Source organism: Abramis brama (genome assembly GCF_963993115.1).
Source record: "Abramis brama genome assembly, chromosome: 14".
Lineage (NCBI taxonomy): Eukaryota > Metazoa > Chordata > Actinopteri > Cypriniformes > Leuciscidae > Abramis > Abramis brama.
The window spans coordinates 27,022,285-27,037,194 of NC_139976.1; the positions used below are offsets into that span (position 1 = coordinate 27,022,285).

General features: G+C 36.8%; 1 protein-coding gene across 1 annotated transcript in view; it reads left to right on the forward strand.

Annotated features, from left to right (window-relative positions):
• Positions 1-456: 456 nt before the first annotated feature.
• Positions 457-14,910, forward strand: part of avl9 (AVL9 homolog (S. cerevisiase)) — a 40,864-nt gene continuing 26,410 nt past the window's right edge. Inside the window, exons 1-5 of the mRNA XM_084135950.1 lie at positions 457-667; positions 9,781-9,901; positions 12,224-12,309; positions 12,536-12,607; positions 12,684-12,773. Of these exons, the coding sequence (XP_083992076.1) occupies positions 593-667; positions 9,781-9,901; positions 12,224-12,309; positions 12,536-12,607; positions 12,684-12,773 (444 nt within the window). The 5' untranslated portion in view covers positions 457-592. The remainder of the gene's footprint in view (positions 668-9,780; positions 9,902-12,223; positions 12,310-12,535; positions 12,608-12,683; positions 12,774-14,910) is intronic.

Consider the following 14,910-nt stretch of genomic DNA (forward strand, 5'->3'; position numbering starts at 1 on the left):
ACTCTAAAAAAATACAAATAAAGCATTTCCAAAACACAGTTGAAAGCTAGGCATGATGTGAGCATTAATAAAAGAAAATAAATCTGACCAAAACACAAATTGAATGAGGACAACTCCAAAATAAATGAAAGCATGTTTCTGCATGTAAACCACAAAATGTACAAAACATATCAATACAAAACGTTGTCATATAGACTAAACAAGGACTACTATCCTTGTGTGGATAGTGTGTTTGCTGGGAAGTGTTCTTGTTATACGGTTTTTATTTTGTCACTTACTCAAAATATGAATAAAAATATCAATGTTATATGATATTTGAGACTGTAATGAACTGGCCACCGACACAGGATAAGCGCTTTGGAAAATGGATGGCTAGATGGATGATCTATCTATTCGAGCCATGGCGCGCCCTCTCTCGGCAGTCTTATGACAGCTTTTCGTCTGGTGTGTTTGTTTGTCCTGGAGGCGGAGCATCGCGTGACATACTAACTGACGGTCAAGAGTGCGGAAGTTATAGGCTCCACACATTAAAAAAAATATTTTACTTTTTATTTCTTCTATTTTGAACTCTGATCTGATTGTAATAGAGCGGATGGAGTCGCAGTGCAAAGAGGAACCGGTGCTGCACATCGTAGTTGTGGGATTTCACCATAAAAAGGGTTGTCAGGTAAGAGACTGTCCTCATGTTTGTTTATTAATATTAATCTGCTTCAAACGTGCCGTGCGCTTCTCTATTACCCTTACAAAGAATTTATGTGTTTTTACTATTGTACATGTATTATTTACCATTGGTACTTTGGTGTAGAAATGCATAAAAAAAAACAATATGCAAAAATAAATCTGCTTAAGGAGCTCGACTTCACTGAATGATGAATGATCATAAATTATCAACAACATCGCCTGTAATTCAATACTGATGGTGATAAAGTGTGAGATCCAGCTTTACTGCCCTCTTCATTCCATCCAGAAAAACAAAACAACAAAAACACATTTCTTTTATTTTTGAATGAGTGGCACTTATTGTATGATGTCCACTCACATGAGTAGATTTCAGTCATACATAGTTGTATAGCAAAAGCTATTTTATTCTTTATAAAGGTGTCCCTCCCTCATGGTGGCTTCCATGTTGATATCACATGACCAGATGAATAATGGTCACTAGCTGTACAAGAGATAGTAACGTATCAAGGCATCACATACAAATTCAATTATTGTACATAAAAATAAAAAAATAGTAGGAATAATAAATTCAGTTAGAATAATAAGACATTGTAATAAGGTTAAGTTATTAAATCCAAATTAAATCAGTATTAAATATATATATATATATGTTACACTAGTGCGTTTTCATTTTAAAACTTAATCCTGTTCAAAAGTTTGTTGCCCAGCCCTATTTGTTTGAACCGTGAGAGGCATCAAAGTTTACGCTACTTCTACATCGTGTCAGGGGTTACTGTTTTGGCGTAAGTCGGCGTGCTGCCGGAAGCTTTATTTCAGTTTTTAATATGGATATTTTTCTTACACGAACACATCGCTTTGCTTCAGAAGGCCTTTATTAACCCCTCGGAGCCGTGTGGAGTACGTTTATGATGGATGAATGCACTTTTTTGGGCTTAAAAATTTCATCCTCTATTCACTTCCATTATAAAGTTTGGAAGAGCTTTTATATTTCTGCGCTACTGAATGATTCTCTGTCTATTGTACACGTAAATGAATCGCCGCTCTAAACTAATGGATGCTGCATTGTAACGCACACACATCACAATCTACAATGTAGCACCCATTAGTTTAGAACGGCAAATAAACTTAGGTGTACAATAAGCTGTTTAAAACGTGCATTCTCTCGATTAATTTTGAGCATCTATAGCATAATCAAACATCTTGTGAAGCGCTCTCAGAGTATGCATTTATTTGTCATTTGAACTGTTTGGACATGGAGCTTTAAAGTGGACTTCCAAGATTTCTTATCCTGTTGTGCCCTCTATAGGCCATGACCAGCGACTAGTCAACGCTTAAAGTGTCATGGCAGAGCATTAAAGTCCACTAGTTGGTTCAACCTCTGTACATTCAAGCTCTCTATTCTCTATTCTCTATCTATATCTTCCCCTAGTGTTCATGCTTAGCAATAACATTGCATACAGACACCACATTCCCTAAAAACTCTCTCCCCACTATTTTCTTTAACCTTGCAATTACAACCTTGCAAAAAAAAAAAAAAAAAAAAAAAAATCATAAATTTTTTTGTGTCCATATGGTTTAATTTAAATTTAATAGGCAAAATAATAAAATGGCAAATTACTTGCATACATTCTCTTTTTTGAGGACAAAGTCTAAAATTTCTGGTTTTAATTCATTTTGAGAGAATATTTGGGGGATGATTGCAAAAATGTTAATCTGGTGTAACCGTAAAAACTTTGTACCAAATAATTGATCTTGTTTAAAAAATGTGAAATTCTCAATAAAACAACATATCAGCTAGTTTGGCATAATCTTACATCAGAACTATTTAGGCTAACAGTAAATAAAAGTAAATGGAACACCATTGTTCTAAATATTATAATTAATTTGGGGAATCATGCGAGTCAAGTCAAATTCCTGAAGTGTCAAGGTGGTGTAACCACCATTCAAGGAAGGAGTCATTTGTTAATATTGTATAAAAAGACCATGTGACAGGAAATTATATCACACTGTGTGACACTAACTGCTGCTTGCAAATGTTAGTAACTCTCATTAAAATGTGAGATAATTTGACATTTTTAGGGTATGGTCAGGTATCCTTTTTTTTGTGATCAAATTTTTATTGAGTTACAGAATATTATTGTACAGAAACAAAAAGTAAAAATGCACATCATTCTGAACACTTCTCTTTTCTTTTTCCCCCTCCCACATTCCCAAGGCGACCATATCCCCCCACCCCCCTCTCCCAAAGATACATTCAGAGTATACATAGTCTAAGAAAAAGTGCAGATCAAAATCCAAATACAATAAATAAAAATTAGAACATGAGATAAAGGTCTTAAAGACGCTCCTTAATTTTGGAAATGGCATGTAACCATGCTGAAATAGTCCTCTGAGAAGCTCCATGTAGTCTTGCCATTGAGAGCTCCATGTTCGCAATGTCCAAGAAAGAATGCATCCAGTGAGTCCACGCAAGAGAGTGTGGAGGTTTCCAGCGCAAGGCAAGCATTTTCTTAGCAGCAGTAAGACCACAAAAAAATAACTTTTTCTGAGTTAGAGAGAGAGTATAAGAGGAGTCATCACTTAGAAGCAAGAGTCTCGGACAGCATGATATCTCCAACTCCAAAATGTCCTTCAGCGTGGTGGTAACCCGTCTCCAAAACTCATTGACTTCAGGGCAATCCCAAAACATGTGCATATATGTCCCTATGCACCCAGTAGAGCACAAGTCACATTTAGGAGAGGTGGAAAGCTTCATTAAGTGATGTTTCCTGGGAGTGAGATACATCCTATGAGTCATCTTGAAATGAATCAATTGATGATTAGGATTTTTAGAGACATGTTTGAGGTTAGCCCATATTGAGTCCCAACATATGTCAATACTGTCCTCTGAATCAGTCCCATAAATATCCCTGTGCCAAATGTCCACCACAGGTAACCTTTTATAAGAAGCCTCCAGAAACAACAAGTACAATGACGAAACCATCCCCCTTGTGTTTCCATATGAAGTAAGCAACTTATGCAAAGTAAGAGCCCCAAGGAACCCCATATCCAGGCGCAAATAAAAGAAAAATTAAGTGCCTGGTAAATTATATTCTGCACGTAGATCATTAAACATGCGTAAACCATTGTCCCCCCAAATATCAGCCAAAACATTAATCCCTCTATCACTCCAGTCGGAGAAAACAAAAGGTTTATTGCCCGATAAAAGATTATGATTATGAAATAATGGAGAATTTGAATGCCATTCATGGTCATTGCGGGTGAACTTTGAAGCCGCCCACCAGGTAGAAAGAAGATAAGCTATTATTTGGCCAAAATGCTGCTTCGCTCTCTTTAACGGAATGTTGCAATAATTCAAATCCTGTAGTCTATAAGGTAAAGCCAGATTAAATTCAATCGGTTGCCAAGATACAACAGAGCCAGGATTCAACCATACTGTAAGAGGACGTAATGTAAAAGACCAATGATAAAGCCTAAAGTCAGGTAATGCAAGTCCGCCGGCATCCTTGCAACGCTGCAGTGTTAAATACTTTATACGGGGGGCCTTGCCGTTCCATATGAACTTAGAAACTAATTTTTGCAATTTAGACCAGAAATCTAAGGGTGGTGACATAGCAGAAAAAAAATTTATGCGAGGCAAAATGTCCATTTTGATGATAGAAATTCGAGCTTGTAAAGATAGTGGAAGCGATGACCAACGAGAGCTATTGTTAGAGCTATTGTGTGCAGAGATGGATATATGTCCACACCCAAATATCTAAAGCTGGTTACTATTGGTATAAAAGATGGTAAAACAGAATTAGAGGATGAATTATTTAAATGCATCAATGAAGATTTGTTCCAATTAATCTTATACCCAGAAAATTGGCTAAAACTGTTAAATACTGACAAAATATGATGAATAGACTCAGCTGTATCACTAACATATAAAAGAATGTCATCTGCATATAACGAAATTCTATGAGAAGTGTTACTAAAAATTATAGGGCTAACCAAGGAATGCTGACGAATTTTCTGTGCAAGAGGCTCAAGAGAGAGTGCAAACAAGAGTGGTGAGAGAGGGCATCCCTGACGAGTCCCACGTAATATAGAAAACTTTGGAGAGGTGATGCCCCCTGTCATAACCACAGCAGAAGGGTTGGCATATAATACTTTAATCATATTAATATAATTTCTGCCTAAACCAAGGCGCTCCAAAACTGACCAAAGGTAACGCCATTCAAGCTGGTCAAAGGCTTTCTCAGCATCCAAAGACAAAGTTGCGCACGGTATGTCCATACAACTGGTTACATAATATGCAATAACCGGCGAACATTATCGGCCGCAAGGCGAGATTTAATGAAACCAGTCTGATCGTTATGCACCAATTTAGTCATGAGCAAATCTAAACGAGAGGACAATACTTTGGCAAACAGTTTCACATCACAATTTAAAAGAGACAAAGGTCTATAATTCCCGCACTGAGTCAAATCTTTATTAGGCTTTGGTAACAGAGTAATAATGGCCATATTCGCACTATTATTAAATGAACCCACTTGAGTAGAATAAAGAATCATATTCAACAAAGGCTGTCCCAGCTCATCCCAGAAAGAGAGGTATAGTTCAGGTGGGATACCATCCCATCCCGGAGACTTACCCCTCTTCATATGTACAAGAGCATCTTTTAACTCATCCAATGAGATAGGAGAGTCCAAAGATGCGGCCTCTGCTTCAGAGAGACATGTAAGAGTCAAATCTTGAAAAAAGTTGTCGCACAAAATCTGACTGCAAACCAAATCCGGCCTATATAAACTCTGATAGAAATCTTTAAACTCTTGATTTATACCTTTGGGTTCACTTATCAGGCCGTTAGAAGATTGAATTGCCATAATATTTGAATACTTTTCACCAAGAGCTAAAAGGTGACTTGGCTTAGCACCATTGAAATAATAAGTTCTTCTAACTTTGTGCATTATAAACTCAGCTCTATGCCGTAACCGTGAGTTAAGTTCTGTACGCATCACTTTTATTTATTTCTGAACATTATAGATGCAGGTATTATAAAGATAAGAATGAAACAGTCTCTTCTTCGCTCAAATTTGCACATTTTCTGTCAGCATTTGACATTTTTTCTCTCAACCGCTGAATTTACTGTTTATATACAATGTGCTGTGTTTCCGTGACTGTACAAAGTACGCAAATATGTACGTGATTGGTTGTCTGTTTAGCTTTAAAGCTGCAGTCGGCAAGTCTGGCAGATTGGGTCGACTTAGCCAAAATTTTGAATGTTTTCAACTCTCATGCTCCTCCCCACTACCAGCGAGCACCCTCTCATCGAGGCCGTGCTCGTCAGTGCGTGTGTACCTGATTTTCTGTGAACGCGCCCGTCTCTTCAGCATCGATCAACACCATGGACTCGGAGGTAGGCTGCCCTGGCTAATCTATCCATAGATAGCAATAACCGAGGAATTGGAAGCTTGTTAGTAGATTTTCTCTCCGCCATCACGCTTCGTGCAATCTTCAGGCGAACTTCAGGCGTGTCGTGTGCATGTGATATTGTAACGTGCGCGAGGGAGGGGGGATCTGTGGCGTGTGCACGACCTGTGATTGACAGTCAGATCTCACACCCCCCTGCGCTGATTGGACCCGATGATCCGGGAGCGGTAGATTTTTGCAAAACAAATAACACGCTCCAGGTGGAGTTAGAAGCTCGGGTTTTTTTCTAAAACCACCTTATTTATGTTGTTTTGTCGGATTATAGTGTCGATTTCACTGAATATGATCAAAATTTTTTTGCCGATGGCAGCTTTAACATTCTAACACAGCATCATTTCACACTGTAAAAGTTTGGCACCACAATGCAGGGTTAACACTTCAAAAGCGGTGCTCCGGAGCAGGGTTTCATAACCCCGGGTAAAAAGCGGTGCTAACCCCGCTTTTAAATTACAAGTGTGAAACATTCCTTCACCCGGGGTTAAAAGTGGTGTTTAGAATGACGATAACCCAGGGTTAAGCGTAGTGTGAAAAGCCCACATGTCCAAAGCCCTATTCAGACGGGACTAGATTAACATGGAGAGGTGGGGTAAAGTAATAATTACCAGAGCTTCTCTGTGATTTTAGTCCCGTCCAAATGTGCCATCTCAGTAATCATTACGGACAATGTCAGTAAAGATTACGGCGACTTTTACCTTCAGTAAAAAGTTCCGGGAAAATTACCTCAGGTAATCCCGTTTGAATAGACCCGCTGTAAATATGTACGTAAATATTTCATCATTTCCTGTTTAAAAGTAGTTTTCCGCAGTTTTTCAAGTATGGAGACGCTTGAAAAAGCATTCAGTTGCTTTCTAGACGCTGGGACAAGTCTGTGGCAAAACTCACACATACCATTCAGATCAGAAAGAAGATCGAAAGCACTTGTTAGAGGTACGAAACATCTTTTAGCGTTAGGCAAGTGCCTATTACCAACACAATCCAATCTGAAGTTAATTAATACATCGTTCTACCGGACAAAACTGTTTTATATATATATAAATAAAAATAAATATAGGTTGTTTGCGCACGTGATATCAGGAAGCAACGTAATACACAAATGGCGACAGGAGGGTGACGGCAATGCGCAAATCGAGTTACTCCTCCCACTTCTGCTAGTTTTACTGAGATATCTTGTTCCGTGCGAATTGGCCATTACTATTACAGACGTCCTGTGGTAAAATTACATTACTCCATCTACCCTTGTAAAATTAATCCCATCCAAATAGGCTAGGGCTCAAGAAAGTGCAAGCAAAACTGGTGAAAATTGCACTTTTCTCTCATTCATTCGTAGGCTAGGCTAGCCATATACTGCGCACCCCGTGGGAAACCACCCCTCACTGTATATAAATAAAACACCATCCTTGCACCATAGTGCATTTGCAAGCCGGGCCATCATTTTTTTTTTTTTTCATCTTGGACTGTAACGCTCCAGGGAGTGGGCTGCCAAAGCTCACTTCTGTATATAAATGAAGAATACCTTGTCAGGAAAGATGTGCAAAAATTGTGCATTTAATATGAAAAAAAAGGCATCATGGCACAATGCAGTATTCCTTGCTTCCCAGAATTTTGAAGTCCTCAAAAGTGTGCCCCCTCAGTCCGCTGACCTGTTAGCCTTTTGTTAGCCCACCCCCGCTTTTGAAAAAATCCCAAGAAATGGCATATCCAAATTACAGTTCATGAACCCTTTGCGCTAAAAGCATAGCCTAAATATGGTTGCATTTGAAAGCAGACACTTGGCAGTTTATTGTAAAGTCAGAATTAATTGTTGCCATAATTATATATTTTTTATAAAAAGCTTCACATTTTTTCAAGTTATTAGAAACATATTTTTATGAAAAGTCTTTATGAAAATAAAGTTGAAGTTGGCATGGTTTTAATCTAGAAATGCACTGCAGCTAAAGCCACATGTCTGACCATATTATATTTCAAATCTGAAGATGATAAGTCTAAAACTTAGAATTGTATTAAATGTGTTTTAAGACTATGTCAGGTGATTTTATTTTGAGAAGACTCTAAAATGCTAACTGATGTTTATTGTCATCTTCTAAGCAACCATTCAGTGTATTGCCTCTATTGTTTTGTGGTGCAAACTGCCATTCAGTTTCAGTCTTCACTGCACACATTCACACCTCTCCGGCCTGGTTATGGCTCTAATTATTTTTTTTTTTGTCTTCATTATAATTACTGACGACTTTCTATTCACACTGTTTTAATCCCTCATTTCTTTGATAAAACATCTCACTTCACCTTCTTGGAAACTGTATCAAATGCCCTTCTTGAAAACAAGAAACATTTCAGTGAGCTTTACTATTCAAAATTATTAATAAACATAACATATTTGCTCAGCTAGGTGGCAGGTGCATCTTAGGCCTAGCTAGCATGTTAGCTTAGCACACCATCAATACATGACAATTAAAAAAAAAAAAAAACATGTTTTTGCTCCAAACATACTTTTATAACGCAAGTCGAGTGTTTAAAATAACCTTCTGGATCTGATGTGGCTTCGGATAAAAAAAATCAGACAGCAAATATATTATTTTATAGTATTCTTGCACAATGATAGAGGCTATGTCGATTAGCGTTGCATTATAAATATAATCTATTATTATGAAAATACCTGACACGGCTTGAAGAACATAGATAAATCATATTGTTGCAATCATGTGTTTGTTGTCTCCAAAACATCTTTATCTGCATATTACAGCGATCTCTGGAAGCCTTGTTTTTGTAAAGGAGTTCCTGGAATGTCACATGATATGGCTGTTCAACCAAAGCCACTAGACAAGCCTGCAGTGCAACCTTTAGCTAAAAAAGCGTAATGGCTAATGCGAACACTGCGGTTGTGTCGGTACGTAGGAAAGGAGACCAGAGGCTATTTTTTTAATGGATGTCAATGGAGAAGAGGCTTCACTACACTGAATAAACCGCCTTTGTGAGAAAATAGCTTATTATTTAATGAATCGACTGCCTGTTCACTAATCTTCAAAATGTTTTACGCTAATCAATACTTTTGATAATTCAGTTATATGGTTTCCTAAGTGTTCATGCATTTGATCTGCTGTGTTCCATGTCGAATTTTGCAATCAATGGAAATTTGCAGTTTAATTAACAAAACAGCACTTTAATTCAAACAAAACATCCACGGTTCAGGGTACATTATCTTATTATATTTCCAATAACTTAGCTTGTCATCAGTGATTTCTTAATCTTTTTAAGTATAAACCTAGCCTGTTTAAAAAAAAAAAAAAAAAGATCTGTACATTTTACAAACACCTGAGAGACTGCTCTTAAAAACAACAGTAAAAAAAAAGTAAGTTAATTTTCAAAACTCTTCATTGTAAAACTAATTAAAATGTTATACATGCAAAGGTATTATATTATTTTCAGTGCATATTCAGTACACACCACATGCCATGACAGGTTAACTTGATAAAAAATACATTTGGTTTTATTAAAATTGATGAGTACAAAGCTGTTCAAATATTTGAGCTGTGCTAAAAATATGCTAGATTTTTATAGTTTTCAGATAGCCCCTTTTCATCATTAACCTAAAATCAGTCTACTGTTGTCTTTTTATTTTTATTTCAGGTAGAATTCTCATATCCTCCCATTATTCCCAGTGCGGGTCATGACAGTAACACACTCCCAGAGGAATGGAAGTACCTGCCTTTCCTGGCACTGCCCGACGGAGCACACAATTATCAGGAAGGTAAAGTCTCAATCTACACTACACTACACTTTAGTACAAATTGAGAAGAGTTTTTGAAATTCTACTTAAATACTTTTATTTCTTCAGTTGTAAATTTCTATACAATCTGGTACCATTTGTACAACATGTCTTGAAAAGCCGATATGAAATAACAAAAAAAAAAAAAAGGTTTATTATTATTATTATTATATAGCTCTGGTTTATTAGGGTTTTTTAGGGTCTGTCACCATTATGTTCAGTTGTATTCAATTCAAGGACTTTTAGTTTGTTGTTCTTCCTGTCTTCTGTTCCTTGTTCCTATTTGCCGCCCGCCACTCATCTGTCACCATGGACTAATACAGTCATCACAGCTGTTCATCGTTTAGTTAATTATCTCTGTGTATTTTAAGTTCCTGCCTGTATTCTGTTCATGGTCCGGTAACGTCTATGTTAAGTGTGTGTGTTGCTTCAAGTTCACCTATCTGTAGGTTTATTGTTATTAAAACTTTGTGTTGGAATATCTTTGTCTTCTTCGCCTGTTTACCTGCTGCAACCACCCGTGACAAATGCAGCATAATGCATATTTTTTTATTGACTTTTACAATAAATAATTTTTGTAACTGACCTTGTAAGAAATTTAATAACTCCTCCCACTCAACAAATTAGTGCTCTGACTGCTGTAATGAAAAGTAATAATGACGTTTTTGGCAACTGAAAAAATGCAGCAGTGCACCGGTGATGACTTGGGCCCTTCAGTCCATAGTTAGCAGGTTCTGAAATAGCACTATTGTGGCACTAACCACACCAAACATAGTAGTGGCCCAAAGTGATGAAAGTGCAAAGGTTTTTGTTTTGTTTTTTGTTTTTAATGACCTTACAAGTTCATCAAAATGTGGGGGAAAAAAAATTATATATATATATATATATATATATATATATATATATATATATATATATATATATATATATATATATATACATTTATATTTATTATTATTATTATTATTTTAATAATTTTAATATAAATATTTTTTTTACATTTCAAAATATGAAGGAAGAACAAAAACTTAACTTAGTGAAGGTTTTTATCTGACAAAATTATTTTGCAAAAAAACCCAAAACTACAGTTTATAAAAACTACAGACTACAAAACTAGTTTTGTTTAGAAAAACAAAAAAGTTCCAGGAAAAAGAATACAATGACAACAACATAATCAGTTATTAATATTTAACTGGTTCTCTCTTGTGTTTGCATGTGTTCTTTACATTATTTGGTATGTTTCAGTGTGTCATCACAAATAAAACAATTGACTCAAAGTACTATGCAATATGATTACAAAATCTTTTTTTTACATTTTGATTAATATTTGGATAAAGGGTGAAGATGTCAGTTTTCTTAGGCTGATCAACAATTTTGGCCACTACTGTATGGCAGTTCATTGACTTTCCAACTGATCTTCAAACCATGCGGCAAAAGCAAGCCACTTTTATGAGAATTACAAGCTTCCCTGGAGTTGTTGGAGCCGATGATGGAACTCATGTTTGCATCATCACTCCAACTGAGACATACTATATCAATAAAAAATTATTCCATAGCACTTTATTTTTTTTTATTTTTTTTTTACTTTTTAAAATAAATGTAAGTATTGAAATAAATGTTTCAGTGTCTTAATTAGGTGATTTTATTATAATTACATTGGTGTCATGCTGCTGTGACCTCACCCTTGCAGGCTCACTATTGGCTGATTCAGAGGTTGAGGGCGACCATTTTGAGTTGACATCATTGTAGTCCATAGTTTGCAGCACTTAAGTGCCACTTCAGTCAGCACTTAAGAATCAGTCTTAGACTTTACTGAAAGTTGCTTTTAGCTTCTTTGTAAAAGTCTCATACTCTTAGAAAATTCCTACTTTTTACTAAGAATTTTTTGACACTGAAGACAAAGCTTAGGACTATTCTTAAGAGCCTTTCTGAGAAGTTTTATACATATGGGCCCAGGTTTTTGTTGGTCAATGGCGCAGTCTATTTCAGTTGCCTCAAAATAGCTACGTGCCATCAATGCACCTGAACACACTTTGTTTTCAGACCAACACGCCCATGAGCGCACAAATGGGTGCAAATGCATTTGCTATTTAAACAACATGGCGCAGGGCGTGAAAATTATAATTGTGTCAGGCTGAAGCTAGCAAAAAAACGTGTGTGTTTGCCTTTTTATTTTTTTATGTAAGATAAGATGATGGGAGTGTGGTATGTTCAGACTGAGCAATGATCATAGATCTAATCAGTGAAGTATTTTATCAGCATACCTGTTTTAAAATGCACATTGTTATGTTTTTTTATGGACAGACACTGTCTACTTTCATTTGCCTCCTCTGGATGGACAGCTGAAATGTGTTTATGGAGTGTCTTGCTACAGACAGATGGAGGCTAAGGTTTGTCCACAATAATTTATACTTGCAATGCTTTGTGTAAGATTAAATTTTTTAATTGAGCATAACCCAGGAAAATGCTGTCTGGTGCCATCATAATGATGTAAAACAGTTTCCTCAATCCAACATAAATTTCTCTAAATAAATAAATAAGCTGTTTTTTTAATAGATACTGTTAAAGAATTACATTATATCTAGTCTTATATTATTGTAATGCTGTGTATTACAGGCACTGAAAGTACGAGAGGCAGATATCACGAGAGAGACAGTTCAGAAGAGTGTTTGCGTTCTCAGTCGATTGGTAAGTTGCATATGCTAGAAGCCTTGATTTACATAAAAAAAATACTGATTATTAATGTTATGCATTGTTGTTTCAGCCACTGTTTGGTATGATAGAGGCTAAACTTCAGCTCATAACTCACGCTTACTTTGAAGAAAAAGATTTCTCTCAGATCTCCATCCTAAAGGCAAGATCTTTCACACACATTACGTTTTCAGATATTTTAAGAACTAATGCAGCTAGAAGATGTAAAGGACCAGTAAGTTCAAATGTTTTACACTTATGAAGTTAAGAACTCCAGTCATATCAGTGGTATATACAGTGAGGAAAATAAGTATTTGAACACCCTGCTATTTTGCAAGTTCTCCCACTTAGAAATCATGGAGGGGTCTGAAATTGTCATCGTAGGTGCATGTCCACTGTGAGAGACATAATCTAAAAAAAAAAAAATCCAGAAATCACAATGTATGATTTTTTAACTATTTATTTGTATGATACAGCTGCAAATAAGTATTTGAACACCTGAGAAAATCAATGTTAATATTTGGTACAGTAGCCTTTGTTTGCAATTACAGAGGTCAAACGTTTCCTGTAGTTTTTCACCAGGTTTGCACACACTGCAGGAGGGATTTTGGCCCACTCCTCCACACAGATCTTCTCTAGATCAGTCTGGTTTCTGGGCTGTCGCTGAGAAACACGGAGTTTGAGCTCCCTCCAAAGATTCTCTATTGGGTTTAGGTCTGGAGACTGGCTAGGCCACGCCAGAACCTTGATATGCCTCTTACAGAGCCACTCCTTGGTTATCCTGGCTGTGTGCTTCGGGTCATTGTCATGTTGGAAGACCCAGCCTCGACCCATCTTCAATGCTCTAACTGAGGGAAGGAGGTTGTTCCCCAAAATCTCGCAATACATGGCCCCGGTCATCCTCTCCTTAATACAGTGCAGTCGCCCTGTCCCATGTGCAGAAAAACACCCCCAAAGCATGATGCTACCACCCCCATGCTTCACAGTAGGGATGGTGTTCTTGGGATGGTACTCATCATTCTTCTTCCTCCAAACACGTTTAGTGGAATTATGACCAAAAAGTTCTATTTTGGTCTCATCTGACCACATGACTTTCTCCCATGACTCCTCTGGATCATCCAAATGGTCATTGGCAAACTTAAGACGGGCCTTGACATGTGCTGGTTTAAGCAGGGGAACCTTCCGTGCCATGCATGATTTCAAACCATGACGTCTTAGTGTATTACCAACAGTAACCTTGGAAACGGTGGTCCCAGCTCTTTTCAGGTCATTGACCAGCTCCTCCCGTGTAGTTCTGGGCTGATTTCTCACCTTTCTTAGGATCATTGAGACCCCACGAGGTGAGATCTTGCATGGAGCCCCAGTCCGAGGGAGATTGACAGTCATGTTTAGCTTCTTCCATTTTCTAATGATTGCTCCAACAGTGGACCTTTTTTCACCAACTGCTTGGCAATTTCCCCGTAGCCCTTTCCAGCCTTGTGGAGGTGTACAATTTTGTCTCTAGTGTCTTTGGACAGCTCTTTGGTCTTGGCCATGTTAGTAGTTGGATTCTTACTGATTGTATGGGGTGGACAGGTGTCTTTATGCAGCTAACGACCTCAAACAGGTGCATCTAATTTAGGATAATAAATGGAGTGGAGGTGGACATTTTAAAGGCAGACTAACAGGTCTTTGAGGGTCAGAATTCTAGCTGATAGACAGGTGTTCAAATACTTATTTGCAGCTGTATCATACAAATAAATAGTTAAAAAATCATATATTGTGATTTCTGGATTTTTTTTTTTTTAGATTATGTCTCTCACAGTGGACATGCACCTACGATGACAATTTCAGACCCCTCCATGATTTCCAAGTGGGAGAACTTGCAAAATAGCAGGGTGTTCAAATACTTATTTTCCTCACTGTATATATATATATATATATATATATATATATATATATATATATATATATGCACATTACAAGGTGCATATATTACATGCATATATAAACATTGTGCACAACCTTAGATTTAGATCTTAAGTCCAAAGGTAATGATCAAGATCCCTCAAAGTTTTTCATTTAGGGTCAATTTAAAATGGGAAGGGTTATAAAGAGGCTTGGGATGGGATACGTAAGAAATTATAAATTTCTTAATTAAATTAAGAGCGTTTTAAGGACAAAAACCTGATAAAATTTCTAAGGTATGGTAACTGTAGTATAAGTGGAAAAATTTACTCCTGACCATTGAATTATTAAAAAATAATGTGAAAAAAGTGAAAGTGACGTGTAGCCAATATGGTGTCCCATACTCATAATTT